Consider the following 27,428-nt stretch of genomic DNA (forward strand, 5'->3'; position numbering starts at 1 on the left):
TTCGACAAATGCGCGCTGACAAAATCGCGAGAGAGTCCAAGAGAGTGGGACGCATACATGTGCATTATGTACACATTATGTGCTAGGTTATAACTGGTATAATTGCTGATGGCATGCCACGAACAAATAACTCAGTCGAGGGTTGGCATAATGCGTCGTCTATTGAAGGAGGCTGTAATTAATAGCAAAATTGAAACTTTTAAAGAAAAACTAAATGAGCTACAGTTTTCACATACAGTGGAAAGCAAAGGTTTGGGCCCCCGTCCTTAAAATGTCCGTTTGTGAATAGTTAAGTGAGCAGAAGATGAGCTGATCACCAGCAGGCATAAAGTTACAGACGACGCACTTCTTTAAAATGTAATCTTGTTTAAAATATTAATTTCCATAATTCACAGGTATAAAATACCAAAATAATGACAAGTGCCTGAAGCAAAAGTTTGCCAACCCCCAAAAATGATCAGTACTTAGTAAGATCCCCTGTGGTGAGTATTTGTTTGCTAGCTAAGAGTCTTTCAGTTTTTTTTTTTTTTTGGATATTTTCGTCCATTCGCCCTTGCAAAAGGTTTCTAATTCTGCAATATTTACAAGGTGGCCCAACTTTTGCATGCCACTGTAACAATTTAAGGGGCTAAAAACACATCAATTTGAAAACCACAGCTTTATAAAATGTGCTATAACACCTCTGTTAACATTGCAGGATCTTGTGCTAAGATTCACACACCCGCTTCAGGAAGCTGCCTGAACCGAACCTCGGACCCCGCTGCATGCGCAGGCTTCGGCTTGCTTACCTGTTGGTCAGGTTGCATCTTGCGGCCCACCACTCTGAAGGTGTTGTTAGCTGTGTTGTGATAGACATGCACGCGGCTGAGAGCTTGGGCTCCGGTGCCTGCCGGAATCCACTTCTTGCTGGCGTCATCGTAGATCATAACTGTGGCACGAGCCTGGCAGATGCTATTCTCACTAAAGTAGAAAAAGAAGAAGCAGAGACACTTGTTAGAACTCGGTACAAGTGATACAAATGGTTAACAGAACAGGTTTTACTTTCATTCTTGCATCACAAACACAAAATCGTACTTCTAGCGTAAGCTTCTCCTAGCAACCCTCCATAATTTAGAATACTTTGTCACATACGTGTGCATGGGAAGCAGTTAAAGGGCCTGGATGAGGGCAATTCCACACCAGACCAGGGGATGGCAGAGTGTACTGACCCTTTCTCACTTTCCACTGCAGACCGATTACGGAAAATTCCATCTTGTTCTGACCATAGACATAGAATTACTAGACGCCGCATGACCAGCAGAATCGCACTTTAACGTCTAACGTTGCTGCCATATTGCGAGTGGCACTGCTGTAATGGATAAAGATGCCTCACGTATGTGCTGCTTGGGATTGTACAAACCGCTGTACGCTCTAAACCAGATCCCGGGAGATTACATTTCTTTTTTTTTTTTTTTTTATTAATTTTATTACAATCAATACATAGCAATCAAGTTTTTACAAAAAAAAAATTATGCTAAGAACAGATCGATCCCCACCCTTGAGAGAGAGAGCAAGCCAAAGGTGTAAAATTTAAGGCTTTAAAAATACCTAAATCAACAAATTCTCTGTGCTTTATAAACTCATTTCAAAATATTACTGATTAGATCCTGCCATGTTTTGAAAAAAGTCTGCACAGATCCTCTAACTGAGTATTTGATTTTTCCAATTTTAAATAATATAACACATCAGTTTCCCACTGACTTAAAGAGGAGAGTTTGGGTTCTTCCAGTTTATCAGAATAAGTCTGCGTGCCAACAGTGTAGTGAATGCAATCACAATTTGTTTGTCTTTCTCCACTTTAAGACCCTCTGGAAGAACCCCAAACACAGCTGTTAATGGGTTAGGAGGGATTGTGAGTCCAAGACTGTCTGAGAGGTAATTAAAATTTTTGTCCAGAATAATGTTAATTTGGTGCAGGCCCAGAACATGTGACCTAGTGAGGCTGGGGCTTGGTTGCAACGTTCGCAGGTTGGATCATGCCCTGGAAACATTTTGGAGAGTTTTAGTCGAGACAGATGTGCTCGATATATAATTTTGAGTTGTATAATTGTATGCTTTGCGCATATGGAGCTTGAGTGAATTCTCTGCATTGCTACTTTCCACTCCTTTTCTGATATATTAATTGAGAGGTCATTTTCCCAGTGTCCTCTTGGATCTTTGAAAGGAAGGGATTGTAAAAGGATTTTATATATTGTAGAGATGGAGTCTAACTCCTTGAAATTGAGCAATAATTTTTCCAGCGTGGATGAGGGTGCAAGATGAGGAAAATCTGGAAGGTTCTGTTTAACAAAGTTCCTGATTTGAAGATAGTGAAAGAAATTTGTAGCTGGAATGTTAAATTTGGAATGTAATTGTTCATAGGATGCAAAGACGTTGTCTATATAAAGATCTCTAAGCAAGTTAATTCCAAATTTTTCCAGATATTAAAACTGCATATGTTTGTGAGGGTTGAAAGAGGTGGTTCTTTTGCAGGGTGCCACAGAAAGAAGCTTCTCCGTCTTAAAATGCTTTCTACATTGGTTCCAGATTCTAAGTGAGTGGAGCACAATTGGGTTATTAGTGTATTGCCGATAGCGTGTGTTTATTGGAGCACAAGCAAGGAATACAAAGAAGTACTGCAGGATTTTACTTCTATTGCGGTCCATGCCTGTGTATGTTCTTCTATTTGTGTCCAGGTTCTTATCGACTGTATATTTGCCCAGTAATAAAACTGGAAGTTAGGTAGAGCCATGCCACCTTCTGCCTTTTGTCTTTGTAGGGTCGCTCTTTTGATGCGTGGATGTTTAGAATTCCAAATAAATGAGGTTATTGTTGAATCTAATTGCTTAAAGAACGATTTATTAATGTATATTGGTATGTTTTGAAATAAAAAGGAGCTTAGGAAGAATATTCATCTTAACAGTGTTAATTCTTCCAGCTAGTGTGAGATGAAGGGTTGACCATCTATGCAAGTCTTGTTTAATTTTTTCCATGCAGACACGAAATTTTGTTGATAAAGAGCTTTATGTTTACTTGTGATGTTTACCCGAGGTATTTAAACTGTTCTGCAATGATAAAAGGAAGGGTGTCTAATCTAATATTATATGCTTGAATTCACGGAAAGAGTACACTTTTATTCAGATTAATTCTGAGACCAGAGAGCTTTTGAAATTCTGTGAGTGCTGCTAAGACTGCAGGCACAGAATTTTCTGGGTCCGATATATACAGTACCATGTCATCTGCATATAATGAGATTTTCTGTTCCAGTCCTTCTCTGCTAATCCCCTTTATCTGATCAGTATTTCGACAATGTATTGCCAGTGGTTCAATGGCAATTGCAAACAGCAGTGGTGACAAAGGGCATCCTTGTCTTGTGCCACGTTCTAGTTTAAAGTAGTCTGAGCAAATGTTATTGATGCAAACTGAAGCTTCTGGGTTAGTATACAGTAATTTAATCCATGCACAAATGTTGGGCCAAACCCAAACTTCTCCAAAATAGTAAAAGGTATTTCCATTCAATCATGTCGAATGCTTTTCTGCATCCAATGATAATAATATTTCTGGGGTGTTTGATTTAGTTGGTGAGTATATTACATTAAACAGGCGTCAAGATTTGAAGATAAGTGTCGGCCCCTAATAAATCCAGTTTGGTCTTGTGATATTACTGAGGGGAGCACTTTCTCCATCCTTCTAGCTATGATTTTAGAGAGTATTTTAACGTCGTTATTCAGAAGTGAAATTGGTCTGTATGATGCACATTGTAATAAGTCCTTATTTTGTTTTGGAAAGACAGTGATTAGTGCTTGGCGAAAGGTTTGTGGAAGAGATTGGTTATCTCTGGCTTCTGTAAATGTTGCTAATAGGAGGGAGCTAGCTGAGCGGAGAATTTCTTGTAAAACTCTGCAGGGTAGCCGTCAGGGCCTGCTGCTTTTCCACCTTGGAGTGACTTTATAGCATCCAGTAATTCTGATAATGACAGAGGTTTATCGAGTTCCTCCACACTAAAAGCGTCAATTTGTGGTATCTGTAATTTATCCAGAAATGCATTAGATTGTATATTGTCTTCTTTAAACTCAGTAGTATATAGGGATTTATAGTAGTCTCTAAAAGTGTACATTATATTTTTGTGTTCGATGATTTTATCTCCATTCGTGTTAGTAATTACGAGATTGCGTTGCGTACATCTTGCTTGTGAATTTGTTGCTAAAAGCTTATTAGCTTTCTCTCCATGTTCATAATAATGATGTCTGGATTTGTAAATTAGTTGTTCGGTTTCTTTAGTTGTCAAGAGGTTTAATTCTGAATGTAGAGCCTGCCTCCTCTTATGTAGAGTCTCGCTTGGTAGTCTGGCATGTTCTTCATCTATTTTAGTAATTTCGCTTTTTATCTCTGCTACTTTCTTCGCTTCGGATTTATTTCTGTGGGAAAGATATGAGATAATCTGTCCTCTTAAGAAGGCCTTAAGAGTTTCCCAGAGTATTCCTGCAGAGATCTCAGGGGATGTATTTGTCTCTAGAAAGAATTCAATTTGTTTGGATATAAATTCAGTACAATTCTCGTCAGCTAATAGAAGCGGATTGAGGCCATCTCTGGGGTGAGTGTATGGGGCTTAGTAATTTCAGCTCCAAGATCATCGGAGCATGGTCTGAAATAACAATAGCATCGTATTTACAAGATTTAATCTTAGGCAAGAAGTTATTATCTATAAAGAAGTAATCAATCCTTGAGTAGCAATGATGTACTGGTGAGTAGAAAGAATATGTTCTTGAATTTGGGTTTAAAAACCTCCAGGGATCTGATAAGTTGTGATCAGTTATAAACTTTGTAATTATCTTTGCGGTGTTAGTTGCGTTCCCCTGTGGAGGAAGTCTTATCTAAAAGTGGATTTAGAACACAATTAAAGTCCCCAGCCATTATAAGTTTATGAGTGTTCAGATTGGGAATGGATGCAAATAAATTTTGTATAAATTCCTTATCATCAACATTAGGTGCATAAACATTTATCAAAATCATTTTACAGTTAGATAAGTCTCCCATGACCATCACATATCTCCCTTCAGGATCCAATACTACATCTGATGCTACAAATGGTACTGTTCTATGTATGAGAATTCCCACCCCTCTAGTTTTCTTTGTAAAACTAGAATGGAACATTTGGCCAGTCCAGTCTTTTGCAGCGGAACTGATCCTTACTTAGTAAGTGGGTTTCCTGTAAAAATACTATTTTAGCATTTAGACCTGTTAGGTGAGAAAGTACTTTCTTTCTCTTTAATTCGTGATTCAGGCCTTTAACATTCCAGCTTACGAAGTTAACTGTCCCATCATGGAGACACTGATTCTGAGTTTTTGATGTCATTTATAGTCTTAACTGGAAGTGAAATAGTTTAGGTCTTAATTTCCTATTCCCCAAGAGTTGTTGCCATGCAGCTTATTATTACGTTGATAGTTATAATTATAAAGATTGAGATGATAGATTAGATATAGATCAAGCCTGCTCTCTTTCTCTTCCCCCCTTAACCCCCACCCTCCCTTTTTGCCTCCCCAGGTGAGGCTAAAACCCACTTCATGCAGTCCCAGTCCTCTGACATACCCAGAGACAGAGCACGTCCAAAGCACATCAAGCCCCCATGCAGTGGCGCTTTAAGGTTAAAAGATAGAGATATCTGTTACCAATATAGTCTTTAAAAGAGGAAAAAAAAAAAAAAGAAAAAATTTTGCACTTAATATATATATATATATATATATATATATATATATACACATATATATATATATATATATATACACATATATATATATATATATATACACATATATATATATATATATACACACACATATATATACATATACACACACATACACACATATATACACATATATACATACACATACACATACATATAATCTTCAGCAATTTTAGTGCATTAAGATGATATCCCCAGATAATAAACCCAGGTGATGGTGTTAAAGATGTGTCCAAAACAAGCATAACAAGTCTTAATGCAGTAATAGCAATAACAGCAAACCAAGGGTATGATATTGAACAGTCTCATTTAGGGTACACATGAAATAATTAGAAAAGAAAAAAGAGGAGGAAAACGTAATTAAGCACAATAAAACATAAACATTTAGCCCTAGTAATACTAAGTAATAATAAGTAATAAGTAAGTAATAATAATAATAAGTAAGTAATAATAAGAATATGAGAATATATGCTGATAAAAACCCGTATTTTAAAACAAATAGATCAGACAGTAGATTATTAATCCTAGCTTTATCATTTACCGCCATGACTCACAATTATGTATCAGAATAGTCCCGGGATCAGCTTTCTTAACTCATTTTCTGCCTCCTCCTTGCTAGCGAAAACATAGAAATGACCCTGCCATTCCACTTTCAGTTTTGCCGGATACAGGAGGCCGATTTGACATTGGCTTGCCGTAGCGCTGTTTAATATTATAGAAGGCTGCGCTTTAATAGCTGTTGCTGGAGAGAAGTCAGGGAAGACGCGAATGTGGCAATTTTCATATATAATATTTTCCTTTTTTCTGAGGAGTTCCATCACCTCTAACTTAAATGATAATCGCTCAAAACGAACTATAAAAGATCTTGGTCGGGTCTGATGGTGTTTGATCGCAGCGCGTAAGCGCTGCTATCTCAGATTCTGCTTTAAAGTCGCCCCCGATTATTTTAGAAAAAAGTTCAGTTGCGAATTTCACCGGGTTTAAACTTTCTCGATTCTCCGCAGGCCTTCAATTCTGACATTATACCTTCTACTGCCATCTTCTAAAGCAGCCAGTCTGTCTCCAAGTTTTTCTCCGAAGTTTTTACATTCAACTGGCATTTACTGCTCTTTCCTCGCACTGGAAGCTAGATGTTCGCTATTTCGATCCGATTCGTGAATGTCTCACTAAGATGCTCCAATTGATCAGCAAGCGTGCTCAGTTTAGCCGAAGTTTTTCTCAATGCGCTCTTCAATTTTGCCCAGCACCTGTCGAAGTTCAAGTTGGACCTCTTGACGCAGCCTTTCATTTGCCTGTTGGAATTCCTCTCGCAGCCTTTCATTTGCCTGTTGGATTTCCTGTCGCAGACATTCATTGGCCTGTTTCATCTCCTGTTTTAATTCCTGTTTCAGTCTCTCAAGTGCCTTTGCCGTTGCTTTATCATTAGCCTTCTCGCTTTCCTTTATATCTTGCGTGAGCTCAGCTAGCAACACTTTCAGTTCAGATAGCTCAAATGTGCCTTCTTGTGCCGTAGATGAAGCAGCAGACTCTGCTGAAGCCGGTGTCCCCGCTGCTCCAGTCCCGCGTAATTGAAGCCGCGGACCTCCCGGCCTTTTCCAGTTTCAGGTAATCCTCTCCAATCGGCCGAAGCTATCCACATCTGCACTCACGATCGCACCTTCGCTCCCTTTTCGCTCTCAGCCGGCGACGATGTAGCGGACCGTGGTCCCCCGAGGAGTACTTTCGCCCATCTGATCCAGGTCTGTCTCTGACAGGCCGTATCTCGAAGCTAGGGCTTGCTGATCGCAGCTTGATGTAGCTTTAGTCTTGATTCTTTCGTTCTTTCCTTCTTGTTGGCCATGTTTATATGTGTTTACATATACTGTAGCGGTCCCTCTCGGGTCGAATAAATACAGGATATCTCAGAATAATAAGCAAATATGAAAAATAGCACCACTGCTAGCGGAGCTCCACTTCAGACGTCCATCTCCCGCATCGGACGAGACCCGAGACCCGGGAGATTACATTTCATAGGTAAGGCTGAACAATTGTTTTAGTTATATTTGGCCATTAATTGGCCAATCGATCAATAGATAGATACTTTTTATAATCTTAACTTTAGCTACGCCAGGCTAAGCTAGCAAAGCCATGCATTTATGTGCTCAAGTGAGCCTCCAAACATCATTTTGGCTAAACGTATTTAGTCACTAACTATGTAGATTGTTGTTAGCTGTTAACATTTCTCAAACTTTGAAGGTTTCCCAAAGAAATCCACCTCAGGAAGCAGTGGGAGGTCAGGTAGCCCTTAGACGGGACTTTGAGAAAGCTGTCCTGTGATGTGTGCCTTGTTAGTTTGGTAACAGATGCTGTACCGGCATCATATGATCAAAGCTACCACTCGCTCACATTAAAAAACTAAGGAAGTTTGATGATTCCTTTGGAGGGTTCAGTCAAGGTGGTCAAAGTAGCGGAGCGTGTTATCTGACAGTCGACATTAGGGAAAGCTGTCAGTGTATCTTTGATCGATCAGTTTGTTTGGGCCGAGATTTGTTCAGATGATGTGTTTTTTCTCAAGGAGCACATCGAGGAAACAGTTTGAAATTGACAACCATCATTTCATGCTCATGTCTTTAGTTGTGTCTGTCTTCCACAAACTAAGGCTGCACCATATTGCCAGACTGAATACTCACAAATTAAAGTGGCAACACACGGAAACAGGTCTGTATCAAGGATTTTAGATCCTATCCTGTATATATTTAAGTAACTACATTGTGTGTGTGTGTGAATGTGTGAGAGAGAGAGAGAGAGAGGAATGAGTGAAATGTTTTCGAAATTAAGCCAATTTGTATACAATAAAATTGTTCATTCTTGTCATTGAGTGTATCGATTGCACTGTTCAAAGAAAGACAAAGATAACTGGCAGTAACAGTGCAAAATTCACAGTTTGAAAAGATAAGGTTTGAGAGTAGTTGTAAAATGTCTTATTGAATCGAGCTGACAAATATGAGAGGGAAGAGAATTCCCGAGTTGAGGAGCACCAGGAGAGACGCTCGAGCTCCCAGAGCACCACTGAGTCTGACGTGTGGTACAGAAAGTCGAGCTGCAGATGAGGATCTGAGTGAGCGAGACGAGTGTCAGTCTGTAGGAGATCAGTGAGGTGTGGAGAGCTCTAAATGTTCAGAGCGGTATTTTGTATTGTATTCTGTAGTTAACAGGGAGCCAGTGAAGTTGAGAGAGAATCGGTGTGATATGTTCAGTGGATTTAGAACAGCAGGTTATTATCCTGGCAGCAGAATTTTGAAGAAGTTGTAAGCAATGGATACGTTTTTGTGGGATGCCAGATAGAATAGCATTACAGTAATCTATACCTGAGGTGACTCGGGCATTAACCAATACTTCAGTACTGTGTTACGTAAGAACAGGATGAAAGTCTAGAAATGTTTCGGAGATGGAAGAAGACAGTCTGAGAAATGTTACTTATATGGGAGGAGTTATTTAATAATAATAATAATACTAATAAAATGATAATTGCATTTAAACAATTTAAAAAAAAAAAAACACCTTACAGACATGGCAAGAACTCCACAGAAAACGAGACCAGGCTGCATTTTAAGGAGGACCCAGCAAAAAAGGAAAAACTTCTTTGCATGTCTACGCCAGATGAGAACATAAAATAAAAATGTAAAATGGACAGCAAAACTGCACACAGTACTCCAGATGAGACCCTCATAGCGCATTAAAAGGTTAAGCCTATCCCTGCCTTGACATGTACCTCACTTTACATCACCTCATGACGTATAACCTATTTGACTTCTTAATCGCTTGTCTGGAAATGGATAAGCGTAGAGTCCATTGTAACTCCCAGATCCTTCCCATAAGACGTACTCTCAAATTTCACACGGCCCATTGTGTATTCAAATCTGACATTTTTGTTTTACTTCCTATATTTCACACTTTACATTTATTTACATAAAACATGCAGTGTTTACGTCAGCTTTGCACTCCTTTACTCACCGCGCCTTGAACTCCCACTTCTTTCAGTGAAAGGTCACTGAAAATCAAGGTTAAGAATACGGTACCCCCTTTGAATTGCTGCCTATTACTGAAACACGATCTCCCGTCTAAACCCATGCTGACTGCTCACTGAGATTCCTTCTGCCAATGGGCTGGGGTCTTTATGCTATTTTTGAGGTTGTACTTTTCTTATCTGGGTGGTCCCATTCCCCCCCCCCACTTTAAAAATAATAAAAAAAAATATTAAAATTTTACCTGTAAAGCACGTTATACTTACCTGGACTCAGCATGACGACCCTGCTTATACAACGGGACAGCATTTGCTAGTCTCGTGCTCAGAGTATGGTGAGATTCGTAATTGCATGCGTTAGTGAACACATAACCACAATTAATGAGCACCTCAAAATTCCAGTCTTCCTTGCATAAGGAGGAGGAGGTTAGGAGCAAGCGCTGATACAGCACATCGCCGCACCCACCACATGACAAACCAACTCAGTACCTCAGGTTAGAACCCAAGTGCAGCCATGCAACGGGTGACACCACAGCACCACACTAGTTCAAGTGGAGTGGAACAGTGTGAGGCTTTTTCTGGTGGCCGGGGTGCCAATTCTGCCACCAACCCCCAGGTTTTTCCCTGCAGGTTGGAGGGCAAAAGAAAAAATAAAAACATGTAAAGACATTTCTCTTCACCTGTAAACTATACGGAGGCTCATCTCCCAGCAAACAACGTCTCTACCAAAAGAAACACTAGTCATGGGCGAATCACAGATTTGTTCTTTTTGATATACTCTTTACAATGATTCATATGAATTGGTTCATAAACATGAATGTATTGACACAGGCGTGCTAAAACGCATGTGTGTCCTGCGTGATGTCACCTGCGTCTTTTGTTTTGATGACGATGGTAGATATGGGAAGTGCATGTGCAAGACCTGAATCATGAATCTCAATTCATTTGATTCTTGAACGAGTCGCTACCCAAGAAATCAGTCTAATGATTCTCATCCATTCGATTAGTGAACAAGTCCAATTCTTGTTAATTTGATTGGGGAATGTTTCATTACCCAAGAATCAGTTAAATGATTCTCGCTCATTTAACTGGTGAATGAATCACTACCTAAGATCTAGTTTAACGATTCTCATTTATTTAACTGGTGAATGAATTGCTACCCGAGAAATCTTCTTTATATGGTTGGTAAACAAGTCATTACCCAAGAAACGGTCTAATGATTCTTTTATTTGACAGGTGAGTAAGTTTGTACCGGCGAATCAGTCTAACGTTGCTCGTTCATTTGTTTGGTGAACACGTCACTATATGAGAATCAGTCTAATGATTTTTGTTCATTTGATAGGCGATCAAGTCGCTACCCGAGAATAAGTGTAATGGTTCTCATTTATTTTCTGGTAATTGAGTTGCTACCTAAGAATCAGTCTAAAATTTCTTGTTTATTTGACTGGTAAACGAATCATCACGAGTTGCAATTCTCATTCACTTATAATTCTGCAACAAAACATCTCATTTTAATTATGCATCTTAAATGTGTTATCATTAGTTGTGCATGGAAACAATACAACAGATTATGAAGTATTATATTAATGTATAATTAATATACTTATAGATAATTATACATAAATTATTCAAAAATTATATTATTCGTATTTACATACACATCTCTCTATTATAAAAGACATGCCATTCATATTAAAATGTTTACAGTTTCCCGTTAGAATAGCTTTTGCTATGACAATTAACAAATCACAGAGACAAACAATAAAGTTGGATTATTTATTAGAGACAAAGAAATGATATTCATTCACGGGCAGTTATACGCTGCGTTGTCACGATGTCCAAACACAGAATCAAAATTCAGTGTGATACTGAAGAAAAGTTAATTCAAAAAATTGTTTTTACTGAAGTTTAACAGTAAAACCGTAAGTTTAAAAAGGATTTTCATGTTAATTTCAAAGTCAAACAGAACGAAAACATAACGCAACGAATACCTCTAACGTAACATGAAACAATTTTCTTTCAATTTGTTACGTAATACTATGGTTAATTACTTGCTGTAATGTAAACTACTTCTATTATGCATATGTAACAATTCGCATGAAAATGATCTGTTTAAATTGTACATCCGCATCCCCATACGCACACGGCAGATCCACAAGGTGGCCAGCGTGTATCGCTTGCTACTGTGTGTATGTATATATATATATATATATATATATATATATATATATATATATATATATATATATATATATATATATATATATATATATATATATATATATATATATATATAAAAACACCCATATATATTAAAAAAATGAAGAATTTATAAATTATTTAGTTGTGATGTGATCACAGGGGAAAACCCCCGGACTCCTTGACTTCCCATAAATGCCAGACTCTAAACGAGTCAAACTATCGATTCATTTAAAAGAATAGTTTGAAAGAATTGAATCAGTAAACTGAATTAACATGCCTATGACTAACAGCTCCTGACTCAAGGCAAGAACTCCTGGTACATTTCCTTTCTATAATGAGCAGCGTCTTCTGTTCAAAAATGTTTACACTCTCAAGCTACCTCTCTGTCATCACGACTGGATGGCAGGTTATTATTATTTTGGAGCCCCTCCTTTAAGGCATTTTTGCTTTCAATCCTATTCTCCCAACAAATTGACAGTATACAGAAAAATGCTACATAAAAGCCATGTCACACACGTGACTTTTGTAGCGATTTCCAGTCATCTCAGCAAGTCATAGTTCTTGTCATGTAATCTGATATACTACAAGGTTTCTTCGTCATGTTTATACAAGAACACATGAAATTTGCTGTCTTAGGTGTATGTAATGATAGACACAAAAAAATAAAACAGTCAAGACAGGTTAATATAAGGGAGTGACTCAATCCATGAACTCGCTCCAACAAAACCAGTTTAAATTTTTTCTTTAGTCTTAGTGATGAGATTCTGTATGCATGAGAGCGGACAACCAATGAATGCTCATTTGAAAGTCCAAGGAATAAGGGACACGGGTGTTTGAGCAGCTCGTCTGTCTGATGTGTGCATTTTATGCATTAATGTAGCTATTAACCCTTTGTAAGTCACCGGCTCCTTCAGGCAGTACACTATTGGCTGTCACAAAAAGGGGCGGACATGAGTGTACTGGAAAATCGGCACGATTGGTAAATGAGACATGCCCAATGATTTTTAGTCATTCAAATTGGCACAGTCCAGCAACGAGATCAGCAATTGGAGTCAGAAAGTTGTGTAATGTGGTCTCGGCTTAAGGCCATGACAACTCTAGTCTTTTGATTTTTCCAATGCAGGAGCCAATTCCTGCAACATTGCTCACAAAAGAGAAATCAGCCTGAGGCACAGGAAGTTAATGCCGATCTTAACAGCACTGTGAGCAAAGCAGGTGCCAATCCTGGGTGGGATGCGTTGCTTCACAAGATCCAATTACTTTACTGAACACAATCCATATCTAAATTATAATTTTCTATCCAAAAAACTGAAAAAACTGCAGTAATAAAGACACTTCTCTTCAAAAGCCCAGCAAGATGAGGAAGCAGACAAAGCCTATCTCACTGCAGCTTGCTGTCGTGTCTCTGGGGAGGGAAGTTAAGAGCCTTATCAAATAAAGAAAAAAAAAGAAATCAGGAAGCGGTGGCATGTCAAACTAGAGCAGCCTTTGTACATTGTTGACGGAGGCCATAGAGAACAGGATGACAGGGTCAAAGTCCGCGACCGGGAAACAATGAACACCCACACAAAAATAAAAGAATACAAAATACAGGAACCGCAGGTGCTGCAGAGCCCGGAGGGTCAGAGGTCTTAAATAACCCACTGAGTACCCAAACTTTTAATCCAAGGCGCCCCATAAATGTTTTACCATCTGGTCAGGGCCTCCCACTAACAAACCTAATTTGGAGATTTCCAGACTTGCGCATTAAAGCGAATACTTGAGCACAGCAGAGCCGGGACACGAGCGATCAGATGGCCAGGGCTTCACAACCTTGTTTTTGTTCAACTGAATGTTCTGTAGAGCCACCATTTGTTTGGTCCTAATTTATTACGTACTGAACTCTGAGCTGAGCTTAACACACTCACTCTGTTTTGAATTGTTTTGTATCCACAAACTATACAAAAAAAAATATGCGCAAAGGCAGAGATGCGAAAGGAGCCGTGCAGGTAACAGCTGTGTGAAAGGCACTATATGAGCATAACAAAGGAGGAAATATGAAAGGCACTGTGTGTGTGAGTGTGCGTGAGAGAGAAAGTGTGCAAAAGACACCATATAAGGAGAGACAGAGAAATGAAAGGAGCGATAGAGGGAAAAGATGTCTGAAAGGCACTCTATGAGCAACACAAAGGAGGAAATATGAAAGGCACTGTGTGTGAGTGTGCGTGAGAGAGAAAGTGTGCAAAAGACACCATATAAGTAAAGACAAATGTACAAAATTAGCAGAACAGGTGAGAACTGTGTGAAAAGCACTATATGAGGAAGACAAACAAAGAAATGTGAAAGGTGCTATACGCGAGAGTGAGTGAGTGAGAGAGAGAAAGAGAGAGGAAAAGGCACCATGTAAGCAGAGACAGAGGAATGAAGGGAACAATAGAGGGGAAATATATGAGCAACACAAAGGAGGAAATATGAAAGGCACTATACGTGTGTGTGAGAGAGAGAGAGAGCGAGAGAGAGAGAGCAAAAGGCACCATATAAGTAAAGACAAATGTACAAAATGAGCAGAACAGGTGAGAACTGTGTGAAAAGCACTATATGAGGAAGACAAAGAAATGTGAAAGGTGCTATACGCGAGAGAGAGAGAGAGAGAGAGAGAGAAAAGGCACCATGTAAGCAGAGACAGAGGAATGAAGGGAACAATAGAGGGGAAATATATGAGCAACACAAAGGAGGAAATATGAAAGGCACTATACGTGTGTGTTAGAGAGAGAGAGAGTGAGTGTGCAAAAGGCACCATATAAGCAGAGATAAATATATGAAATGAGCAAAAGAGGTGAAAACTGTCTGAAACTATATGAGCAAGACAAACAAAAAATTGTGAAAGGTGCTATACGCGAGTGTGTGTAGGTGTGCGACAGAAAGCATGGAAAAGGCACCATATAAGCAGAGACTGATGTATGAAAGGACCGATAAGGTTAAAGATGTCGGCAAGGAAGAAATACAGCATGGAAAGGACCTATACTATACTATATGAACAAGACAAAGGAAGAAATATGAAAGGCACTATATGTGTGTGTGTGAGAGAGAGAGAGAAAGTGTATGCAAAAGGCACCGTATGAACAGGAACAGAGATATGATAGAAGCCAGACTGAAAGGTGTTATATATGAGAGAGAGAATAAAAAAGGCACAACACAAGAAGAGAGATATATGAAAGGAGCCATACAGGTGAGAGCTGTGGGAAAGGCACTACAGTATATGAACATTACAAAATATGAAAGGAGTATACGTTGAGTGTGTGTGTGAGAGAGAGAGAGTATTCAAAAGGCACCGTGTGAGCAGAGACAGAAAAAGGAAAGGAGTTAAACAAGTGAGAGTTGTGTGTAAGACATTTTATGAGCAAGACAAAGGAAGAAACATGAAAGGAACTATAAATGAGAGAAACAGAGTGAAAAAGGCACAATACAAGAGGAGACAGAGATATGAAGGGAGCCATACAGGTAAAGAGCTGTGTGAAAGGCACTATAGTAGCAAGAAAAAGGAAGAAATACAGTATGAAATGACTTATACTATACATGCTTAAAACAGAGAAAGAGAGTGCAAAAGGCAACATTTGAGCCGTGACCGAGAGGTAAATGTTAAGTTAGCACACGTACTTAGTAAGTGGTGTGAAAGGTAAGACAAGAGTAAGACAGCGATATGTGTAAAGAGAGCAGTATGAAAGGCACCATATGAAAATGACAAAGAGTGACAGTGGCTACATATTTGAGCAGGCATCATTTAAAAGCTACCATATGAATGAGACAAAGAAAAAATTAGAAATTTGAGCATGAAAGGCACCACAGATGCAGGACAACGAAAGGCGCTATACAAGCGACAGAGAAACAGACACCACATGAGCAAGTCAAAGAAAAGATCTGACGCTCACTAAACGAGTGTGTAAAAGGTGCCCTATGAGCAATAGGGAGATGTTACAGGCCACATGTAACAGAGAGCTGGCACACTTAGTTAGCTCCAGCTTTACAAACCGCCATTTACTCAAACAAACCCAACATTTCTTGTTTCCAGGATAACAGTGGCGAGAAGCACGCGGCTCAGAAGTGGTCGGGCCAGAGGGAAAATGGCAGTGCACAGGAAGCCTCTGCACCACAAGCGTGTAACCGAAGGTGGAGGTGGTCAACAGGGGGCAAATGGTGAGGTAAACCAAAGCCCCAATGTGACAGGTTCAACAGCTTTCAGCAAGTCCTCCTCGAATACGTCCCTTTTTAAAATAAATATGATAATTCAGTACAAATAAACCAAAAATAAACTGCAAACCATTAACACACTTTGCTTCACAGTCCAGTGTCTGAATTCTGGAAGCGGCCGCAATGGATTCTGCACGTTCTCCTCACATCTGCTCTTCTGCCACATCCCAAAGAAATCTGTGCAAGGTTAATTCTACTAAAGGCGATTCTACTGTGACCAAGTGTGGGTGTGACATTTTTGGGACCCCTACCAGGGACGGCTCCTGTTTGCACCTAGCGCTATAAAAGGATCCTCACCAGCTCCATGAACTGAATGTGCTGAAGATGTCAGGTAAGTCGACTCATTGATAACGGTGTGCTGATTTGCCCATGCATGTAAAAATTCACCGTACCCCACATGTGAGACAATGATCCATCCATCTTTCAAACCTACTTATCCAGACCTGGTTCGTAGTCGGGAAGCAATAACAATGACCCTGCAAATTTACAATGAAGTAGACAGAAAAAAAAAAAAATGGACGGATAAATATTGTGACCTCCTAGTCACAAGGCCGGAGGAGCCCAATGCATAAGGTTGCAAGTTCAACCTGAATAACGTTATAAGGCTCTGGTTCTAAAATCTTTTTGTTTGTGGTGCACTATAAAACATATGAAAATTTTCCTGGGGAAAAGGCAGTGGGTGTCCCCCTTGGAGTTTTTCTCTGTGTAAGAATGGGGTGCTTTTGCCCCTCCCCCCCTCGGAGTTGTGAGATGGGAAATTGGGTGTCCCCTTGAAATTAGTATCCGTTTAACAGAGGGGAATTGGGGTAAGGGTTTCTCCATAATGATCACACACCACAACAGCCTGGACAAACACGAACATAGGGTCATTATCATCATGAATCTAATGAAAATCTTACCTGCCTGTGCTAACCAACACGCAACACTTTGCAACTCACTGGCACCGTGATGAGAGAGCACAGGAACCTCACCTCAGAACTTCTGCCTTCATTAATTAATGGGATGTGCCTTGGACCTAATTGACGTCTACCTGAATCAACTTCCCTACCGCCATTGTCAGCTCACTCTACGCCCACGGTAGTGCTGACGTGTTAAATCGTGAAATCTCAGCCAGCTCAGTCACTTCCATTGTCTGTAATGCAGGTTTGATTTGTGTTTAGCAGTGAGAATATCCGAGAAAAAAGTTTCAGCGTACAGGGAACTCAACAGCTGAATATCATTGAGAACCTTTATGTCGAGCTTCCAGTGAGTATAACAAGGTACTTGATGTTCATACATTTCTCTCCGATGTGGAAACCCGATTTAAATGGATCATCGCTATCCAGAGAGAGAGAGAGAGAGAGAGAGAGAGAGAGAGAGAGAGAGAGAGAGAGAGATTTATGGTTAGTGCCCATACTAGAGTTCATAGCTGGCATTAAAAAAAATAAATTAAAAAAAAAAAACGAGATTTTCGCAAGCCAGGGAAACGACTGTTGAAGTAGGGAGAGGTTCCTGCGTTGTTTGAGTGGAAAAATTCCTCTGTTCCACTTTTAAGACCAGGGTGTTTGGAAGAGGAGAAAGTGACCGATGGAGGAGGAGGAGGAGGATGATAAAATCCTCAAGGACCATGACTACGCTTTGACTCAAAATCCAGCAGTTATCGACTTAGTGCTTGATGAAAACATACAGCATCTCTCAGAGAGGAGATCCTCCAGCTGAGGAAACAAATTGAGACCCATACAGCGAAGCAGCAGTTTGGCATCCACCGTTTTGCTGGCAAAGACAAGCTGTACAGTAGACACATATTATTAAGTATTAAGCTCACAAACATATTCACCTGTCCCTGAATAACGTTTAATGACTAATTGTTGAAATTCCATTTGACGATCAGGAACCCATCTCATAAACGTGGATAACTTCTGCCTTACCCTCAAACTGTGAGGCCTTTGGCTTTTCCTCACTGATCTATGGCACTGATCTGAGCCCTAATGGTAACCTGTCCTATTTCTGAATCCTTGCTTGAAACTGAGATTTACCAAGATGCTAGGAGAATTGTAACCATGACACATAACGTTAGCGGTATCATTACATTAGCCATGGCTGGTATACAAACATGTGAACACGTCCGGATCTTACCTTGGTAATTGTGAATGTACCTTGACACAAAGCTTGAAGCCCTTCTCCTTTTTAGCTCCTGACATTTGGTACAATATTTGAATAATGCGACTTGTGTCGTTCACCGTTAAGTATTGAAACATCTTGACTGCAGCCATTCCATACAGAACTCGACATTGACAGGACAAAATTATGGGCGCCTTTTCAAAACTGCAAGAAGTAATTGGATTTCAATCACATCATCTTTTGGCTGCTCCCGTTAGGGGTGACCGCAGTACATCATCTCTTTTCATATCTTCCTATCCTCAACATCTTGCTCTGTTACCCCCACCACCTGTCATGTCCTCTCTCACCACATCCATAAACCTTCTCTTAGGCCTTCCTCTTTCTCTTCCCTGTCAGCTCTATCCTTAACATCCTTCTCCTAATATACCCAGCATCTCTCCTCTGCACATGCCCAAACCAACACACTCTCACCTCTCTGACTTTGTCTCCAAACCATCCAACCTGAGCTGACCCTCTAATGTCCTCATTTCTAATCCTGTCCATCCTTGTCACAGCCAATGCAAATCTTAACATCTTTAACTCTACCAGCTCCAGCTCCGTCTCCTGCTTTCTTGTCAGTGCCACCGTCTCCAGCCCATATAACATAGCTGGTCTCACTAGACAGAAGAAAGAAACTCATTCATGGTTACTGGAAGTGATCGATTTCAGTTGTTCTTTCCAAAGGGTGTGCTGTTAAAAATTAAATTGCGGGGGCCAATAATTGTGTCCAGTCCCTTTCTGGAGTTCTGTGTGGAATGATATCAGATTTAACTTTTCTTCTTTTCTTTTTATGTGTTCATCCAATGCAAAAAAAAAAAAAAAGATAAAGATGTGAGGACCAAAACAGACGTGGTGTATTGTGTGAAAGATGCTCAGGGAGCCAATATTTTTGAGCAGATCTCTTTGGATTAAATGGCAGCTAAAGACACCTATAATCATGTACAGTAGATTATCTACTGTAATTTGAACAGAATTAAACATCTTTCATCATTCCCACTATTACAGTTGCATAAAAAGTAAGTGAACACTTAGGAATTACCAGGATTTCTGCACTGATTCCTAACAGATTAGGACCAGACCACAAACACAATCCGAACTAATAACACACTAACTAGCCCACACAAGATGGAGGTTCCAGCTCCAGTAGTGTGCAAATACCAGCAGGATGCCACACTTCCATGTCCGTGATGAGCAACAGATGCCAGAGCAATCATTCATGTTCTTCCAATTATGTAAATCGACATCTAAAATTTGCTTCACACTCAGCAAAGATCTCACCTTCTCAATTGTTTTGCTTCTGCAGTTTGCCTTAAGACCGACCACAAAACTCTGTAAACTTGGCGGAAGCTGGAGCGGTCATTCTTTTTCTCCCTATCACGTAATAAGCTTCTGAAATTTGCCTCATGCTCAGCACATCCCACCCCAGTAGTTCACGAGGACAAGCAGGTTTTGTTAAGCAGAAAGCAGGGCTGTTGTTCATCTGCCTGTCATGTAATTGGCTTCTGCAATTTGCCTTACGCTCAGCAGATCCAGCCCCACTTTGTGCGGCTGTGGTGCTGCCATTGTTCTTCTCCCTGTCACGTAATTTGCATCTGCAGTTTGCTTCCCTGTCAGCAGATGCCGCTGTAGCTCATTTCTTGTCATGATACTGTGCAACTGCACCCTTGTTCCTTTCCTGTCAGTCACAGCACATGACTGTGTTGCCGCTTGTCACGAGATGGACTCAATTTCGTGGTCCAGAGATCCAATTCATGGGTCGTGTTATGCATATAACCACATAAGTTTTCCATTAAGAGCACGATCAGTGTTTCGCAAATTTTTGTGTGACTGACAGACAACTGTTACCATTTTACATATATAGACAGAGCACACCGAGCAATCACTCACAGAGTGAGCCTCTGGGTGAAGGACTTCTCCAAAAGCTAATTGGAGAAAGGAGTTTCAGTTATCAAAATGGGATTGGAAGGTTTGTCTTCCTCTAATTAAAGGCCTAGTTACTGGCAAATCTGTTGTCCTCAAGAAAGATTAGATGGAAACGTGGCTCACACTAATGAAACAGCTGTCACAGGAACCTTTGAAGACCCCTTACAGATTGGCATGAATTTGGGAAAGGCAACCAAAGCATTGCTAAAGACCGGGGTGTTCGTGAATTCACGATAAGATAAATGGTTGCAAATGGGGAAAATTCAGGACTGTAGCTGCTCTCACTAAGAGTGCACATCCTGTACAAAGAGCACAAAGAGCAATCCTGAAAAAGGTCCAAGAGAACCTAAGGGTAACAGGAATAGACCTCCAAAAAAAGCCTATCAGGAAAAAACGTGGAACAAGAATGACGTTCATGGGAGGACACCACCAGTGAAATCACGGATGGCCAAAAACAGAGCACGTCCAAAACCTCCAAAAACCTTCCGGGACAGATAAGACAAAAGCTGAACTTTTTGGCACAAAAGCACAACGTTAGGTTTGGAGAACAAAAGGCACTGATGACCAACACCATCCCAGCTGTGAAGCACGGTGGAGGGAGCATCAAGGTTTCGGCCTGCTTTGCTGCCTCAGGGCTTGGACGCTTTGTAATCATTAAAGGGAACAACACATTGAAAGGTCCATCAAAACCGTTTACTAGTGAATGAAAGGGGAAATGTCCATGAACTCAACCTTACGAGAGGCTGGCTAATGCAACAAGATGATGACCCGAAGCACACAGTAGCATACACAATCAACTAAAGAATGGTAGGAAAAGAAGGAGGTTTGTGTTTTAGAATGGCCATAAACCAAATGTGATGCTGTGATGTGACCTGAAGGGTACTACAATGAAGACAAGCCAGAAATACAGAAGTACTGAGACGGTGCCCAAATTTATCAAGCGCCTCACAGTAGGAAACCAGTCCTGACTGGCTCACAAATCTCACAGTGACCCAAAGGTGCTCCTGTTCTTACAGGAGTATTTATCAATTTTCCTAATTAACAAAACTACTCTTGTAGTTTGCTGTCCTATGTCGCTAGGAGCTGCTGGAAGATGGCGTTCAGGCAGAGATCGACACACACACATCCTGGGAAAGGTGGTATGTTTTGAAAACACTGGACCACATTGGACCTGGGATCGCTTCCCGGGTCCTCCCTGAGTGGAGTTTGCATGTTCTCCCCGTGTCTACGTGGGTTTCCTCCGGGTGCTCCAGTTTCCTCCCACAGTCCAAAGACATGCAGGTTAGATGCATTGACAATTCTAAATTGTTCCTAGTGTGTGTTTGGTGTGTGTGCCCTGCGGTGGGCTGGCACCCTGCCCAGGATTTGTTTCCTGCCTTGTGCCCTGTGCTGGCTGGGATTGGCTCCAGTAGACCCCCGTGACCCTGTAGTTATGATATAGCGGGTTGGATAATGGATGGACCACACTGATCTTGTAAAAACATATGACAGAGATGGAAGAATAACTGTAATAAATCGTGTATGTTATGTGGTCACTCCATCTATGCACCATCGACTGAGATGAAAGTACTAGTAACGTTATGTTTTTTGGCCTCTTGGAAGATGCAGTTATGTGATACAGATGACTTGGGTCAGGGCCATCTTAATCTATGGCCACTAGCTTGGGGGCCCCCATGATGTTTCTGATGCCTGTATGTTTTCTGTTTTGCTGTCAGGGGCTCCAGTGCACTATTTTGCCCGGGGACCTGTAATGCTGTAAAGACGGCCCTGACTTGGGTGTGTCACAACCATCCATTTCTCAAATTTTCCACCAGACTTTGAAGTCCTTACAATGCGTGAGGCAATAGGCAGACTCATACATTTCCACACCACTCCACGTCAGGTCATATTAAAGCAAGCGGCATTCATGCCAATCGCCAGCTCTGCTGGAGTTGTTGGTGGGACTGATGGCACACACAGAAAGATCACTGCTGCCAAGCGTGGATGAGCACTCGTGTGTGAATCGCATGTGATTCCCCAATGTCAGCACACAGGCAAATCATGGATGCAAAGTGCACTGCAGTGGCCGGCAGGTTACCCTGAAGGTAGGTGGGGCTGGATGGGTGATTGACAGTGAAATGTCACAGAGATGCACCGAGCTCCGCATTCCACAAACCAATCAGACATTTTGCATTACACGTTACATGCCTGGGGGAATTCAAGAAGGCAGCTGGAGACTCCTGGGGCACTGGATAAATGAGAGCCTTGTGTGTTTGGGGAAATCACAGTGGGAGGCATAGCATGGCATGGCACAGTGGAAGACAATGAAGAACACCAAAATAGGTAACATGACTTCAGAGACCTTGCAAGAATAGCTGTAGCTCATTTTAGGAACTGGTATTTTATAAGGCGTTTCCCATGGCCATGTCAGCTAGGAGAGGATTCTTCTGGAAGTACAGCTATTGATCATTCATCTTCTAATATATAAAGACGAGTCGATGTATGTATGTATGTATGTTTGTTTGTTTGTCCGCCATACAAATCTGTACCGGCCATCCGATCGGCACCAAACTGGGGATGGAGCTCCTTTGTGACCAGGAGAAGGTCAGGGGGTATGTTTGATTTTGAAAAATGTTTGTGGTGAACCGCAGGGCACCTTTTCACCGATACAACCTTCGCCACACGTCTCTGTACTTATCTTCGACAAGATGGCCGCACGTTCCAACAGACGTTCACTGCGGCACTATCTAGTGGCAGCTTTGGTCTCTGTGCGTCGCTCTTTATCCATGTTTCTTTAAATTGCCAACAGATGGTGAAAGTGTCCGAGTATGAGAAGAGCGACTGCTTTGATCGGGTGAAGAGCAACTGCCGTATGGATGTAAAACGTGAACGACCCAGAAAGCGTGACCGGCTGACACATCCATGGTTCCGCACGTCACAATCCCACATGCATTGCTAGTGCTGCATTGCATTCGCCAACGTCCGTTATATGCAAGCACATTTGAACAGAGACTCGCCTTAAAAAGAAAGCATTCTTCCCCCACCATTTTCCACACACGCAGCACCGGTTGTATGTCACTTCTCTCTGAAGTTACCATCGCCAATGTCCGTTAGATGGCATCACGGTTCAACACAGACACTTTTCCCAGTACGGTTTTAGTGCTACTCTTTCTCACTGGCTTTCCGTATTTGTGGTGCCATTTGTTCGCTTTCCGACGCATTGTAAATAACATAAATTCATCTCACTGTGGTGCTTATTCCGTACGTAACACCAGGTAACACATTATAATTGTCCTGCTTTTCGCTAATATACCCATGCCACCGAAAAAAAGACGTAGAATTGGAAGGTCCACTTCAGATGCCACAACAAAGTCTATTTCAAGGGCGTCTGAAAAGCCACAGCAGACACAATCCAGAGTGGAGGAACTTACAATAAAATGTCCATCAGAAAAATGTTCTATTTCTATGTTCTGTTTCTTTCATTTGGGAAATTCACCGGTTATAGATTCCCAGACAATGCCGGGTACTCCTGCTAGTTGTTAAATAAATGTGCCCGTTATTCGGCTTTACTCTTTTTCGGTGTTGCGAGTGTGTGTGTGTGTGTCGGTCTTTCCATCTCGGTGCTCGCAACCGTATTATTTTTGAAGATTTTGTGAAATAGCAACAAGTATGCATTGCTCAGTGCAATCTCCAACCTGATTACGGTTCTCTTCTTCTTTTCCACCTGCTACTTATAAATATTTTCATCTTGTGGTGAAGAATTAGCCTTCGTATCAGTGAAATACAAAACATCACCACGAGTGGCAATTTGCGGCTCGAGGCGCAGTAAAATCGAGACGTCATTCATTCGCAAACGTGAACTTTTCTACTCCTCGCTTGGAGTCAGTGAAGGACGCTTCAGAACAACTTCTCATGTCCTATTCGGTCTTCTAGTCGGACTTTTATGCAATTCCTAGCTGTAATTCGGAGATCTTCTAAGCAGCTACAGGAAGCATTGGGCAGTGTTGCCCAAGTTATTCAAATCAAGGACTCACTTTTTACAGCCTGCACAATGAATGATGACTCAGTAAAGACGTGACAAGTCAAACTGCCCGTGTGTTCAGACTGCGCTAGTCCAGAATTGGGACTGTAGATGAAGATCAGACCACATTTTATTAGTAATTAGTGCAGAAACCCAAATCGTTCCACCGGGTTCACCTACCTTGCAACAAGGTGCTATATGCAAATCAAATCGACCTGCCTAACACTTCACACACCCTAAGATAGGCCTGGTCAGGCTGTTGAAGGCAAAGAGGAGTCAGCTGCCATCATACCGGGCACGGATTACCAATGAAAAAAATGAAGGGAAATCGGCGTAAGAGAGCCAAACGTAGGGCGTTCAGGAGGTAGGAGTACATAATAAAGAATAGTGGCATCACATATTTGAAATATTAAACTGTGTGCTTCAATTTAAAATGTTTAAAGTCTAAATATTCTCCATTGTAAGAGAAATTGTCATTTTTCACCCTCTGATAGTGGTCCACAGAGGGCTAGATCTCTAGTAAAAAATCAAAAATAAGATCAAATTTACAATCACTGCCCTTGAAATAGTCTAAAATGATACCTCATATGCTTACATTTGAAATTAGCCATTTTTAATCTTAGTCCGTGATCAGCAACCTCAATGCAGCATGAAACGACACTCCACATGCCTATCTTACCAATCCCCAATAGAGGGTGAACCCCCTGGGGTCGGTTGATGTGGCCTGCTCAACTTCCAAGTCCTTCTGATTATTATTGCTGAAGTCACCTATTGATTTGCTCTTTATCAAAACTTCCTGTATAAATTATAGTCCACAAAATGGTGTAAAGATGAGGGTTTTTTGGGTCCAAAAACATCAGGAGAGGGGCACCAAAAAGCCAAATGTCTCACATAACTAGACATCAAGACGGGTCGAATGGTAGATCACATGTTGGGGTTTTATTGTACCGGAGAATCAGGAGGTGCTGGACAGAAAAAACAAAAACTGAGATAAGTCATTCTTGTGAACACAAGAACAAGTTGGTCTGTGTGTGTGTGTGGTGTGTGTGCGCAGTGATAGAAGACGAATCAAATAACACAAAAGCAATGGAGAGCTGTGAGCACTGGGTGGCGGTCTACCTGCTCCAGCGAGGACATCGCAACACCTACCTGCTCAACAGATGGTAAACACAACTTTGACATAATCTGCACAAAGCAGCACTTCCACCCCAGGCTAGGCGTCACCACACCTCAAGGGAGCCGATAACCTACACACACACACACACACGAGGAATGCCAACATCTCCACCAACAGCAAAGCTGTCGACAGGCTTCTGGAAACAGCCTCCCACTCAGCGGCAGCAGGGAAGCTCAGCCAAAAATAATCAGGCCTTGTTCCGCCAGGGGCAGGGGAATATTCCAAGTCGAGTGTAGGCAGAAGGCCTGTTTATTTTATTAAGACCCACAGAATCCACGCATCTAAAAGGATTGGCTTCCTCAACTTCAGGAGGGAAACAAATGTCAGATTTTCCTCCTCTGAAGAGGTGGATTATTTCTGGCAGGCCCTCTGTGGCACTATAACATTACTGAGGAGCAGACGCTACGACTTGGAAGATGGCAGAGACAGGGCTTTGGCACAGGAGCATGTAAAACTACTAATATTTATGTAAAGAATCACTCCTTTCTACAGAGTACAGTGAAACTCTCAACTGCACACACAAAACAAGGATTATTATATAGATATATACACACACACACACATTAGACAGATAGAGATAGATAGAAAAGGCACTATATAATAGATAGATTTACTTTAATCTCAACGTAAATGGCGAGAATAAAGTCAACATGTCGACTTTAATCTCGACATTTACTTTTTTTTTCTTCTTCACTGTGTCCATATTTTTTTTTTCATCGTGACCCTAATACACTTCTGTAATCTCTCTCTCTATTTTATTTTTTATATACACACGTGGACAAAATTGTTGGTACCCTTCAGTCAATGAAAGAAAAACTCAAAATGGTCACAGAAATAACTTTAATCTGACAAAAGTAATAATAAATAAAAATTCTATGAAATTTAACCAATGAAAGTCAGACATTGATTTTCAACCATGCTTCAACAGAATTATTTAAAAAAATAAACTCATGAAACAGGCCTGGACAAAAATGATGGTACCCCTAGAAAAGACTGAAAATAATGTGACCAAAGGGACATGTTAATCCAAGGTGTGTCCACTAATTAGCATCACAGGTGTCTACAATCTTGTAATCAGTCAGTGGACCTATATATAGGGCTCCAGGTAGTCACTGTGTTGTTTGGTGACATGGTGTGTACCACACTCAACATGGACCAGAGGAAGCGAAGGAAAGAGTTGTCTCAGGAGATTAGAAAGAAAATTATAGACAAGCATGTCAAAGGTAAAGGCTATAAGACCATCTCGAAGCAGCTTGATGTTCCTGTGACTACAGTTGCACATATTATTCAGAAATTTAAGATCCATGGGACTGTAGCCAACCTCCCTGGACGTGGCCGCAGGAGGAAAATTAATGACAAATCAAAGAGACGGATAATACGAATGGTAACAAAAGAGCCCAGAAAAACTTCTAAAGAGATCCAAGGTGAATTTCAAGCTCAAGGAACATCAGTGTCTGATCGCACCATCAGTCGTTGTTTCAGCCAAAGTGGACTTCATGGGAGATGACCAAGGAGGACACCATTGTTGAAAACAAATCATAAAAAAGCCAGACTGGAATTTGCCAAACTACATGTGGACAAGCCACAAAGATTCTGGGAGAATGTCCTATGGACAGATGAGACAAAAATTGAACTTTTTGCCAAGGCACATCAGCTCTATGTTCACAGACGGAAAAATGAAGCATATCAAGAAAAGAACACTGTCCCTTCTGTGAAACATGGAGGAGGCTCTGTTATGTTCTGGGGCTGCTTTGCTGCATCTGGCACAGAGTGTCTTGAATCTGTGCAGGGTACAATGAAATCTCAAGACTATCAAGGGATTCTAGAGAGAAATGTGCTGGCCAGTGTCAGAAAGCTTGGTCTCAGTCGCAGGTCATGGGTCTTGCAACAGGACAATGACCCAAAACACACAGCTAAAAACACCCAAGAATGGCTAAGAGGAAAACATTGGACTATTCTAAACTGGCCTTCTATGAGCCCTGACCTCAATCC

General features: G+C 41.0%; 1 protein-coding gene across 2 annotated transcripts in view; it reads right to left on the bottom strand.

The window, feature by feature from the left end:
• vaspb (vasodilator stimulated phosphoprotein b) overlaps nt 1–27,428 on the bottom strand; it is a 181,782-nt gene that overhangs the window by 78,240 nt on the left and 76,114 nt on the right. For both annotated transcript variants that reach the window (XM_039768099.1, XM_039768098.1), the window contains exon 2: nt 789–960. In XM_039768099.1, the coding sequence (XP_039624033.1) occupies nt 789–960 (172 nt within the window). The remainder of the gene's footprint in view (nt 1–788; nt 961–27,428) is intronic.

This window comes from Polypterus senegalus, chromosome 11, assembly GCF_016835505.1.
Source record: "Polypterus senegalus isolate Bchr_013 chromosome 11, ASM1683550v1, whole genome shotgun sequence".
In the NCBI taxonomy this organism is placed as follows: Eukaryota; Metazoa; Chordata; class Cladistia; order Polypteriformes; family Polypteridae; genus Polypterus; species Polypterus senegalus.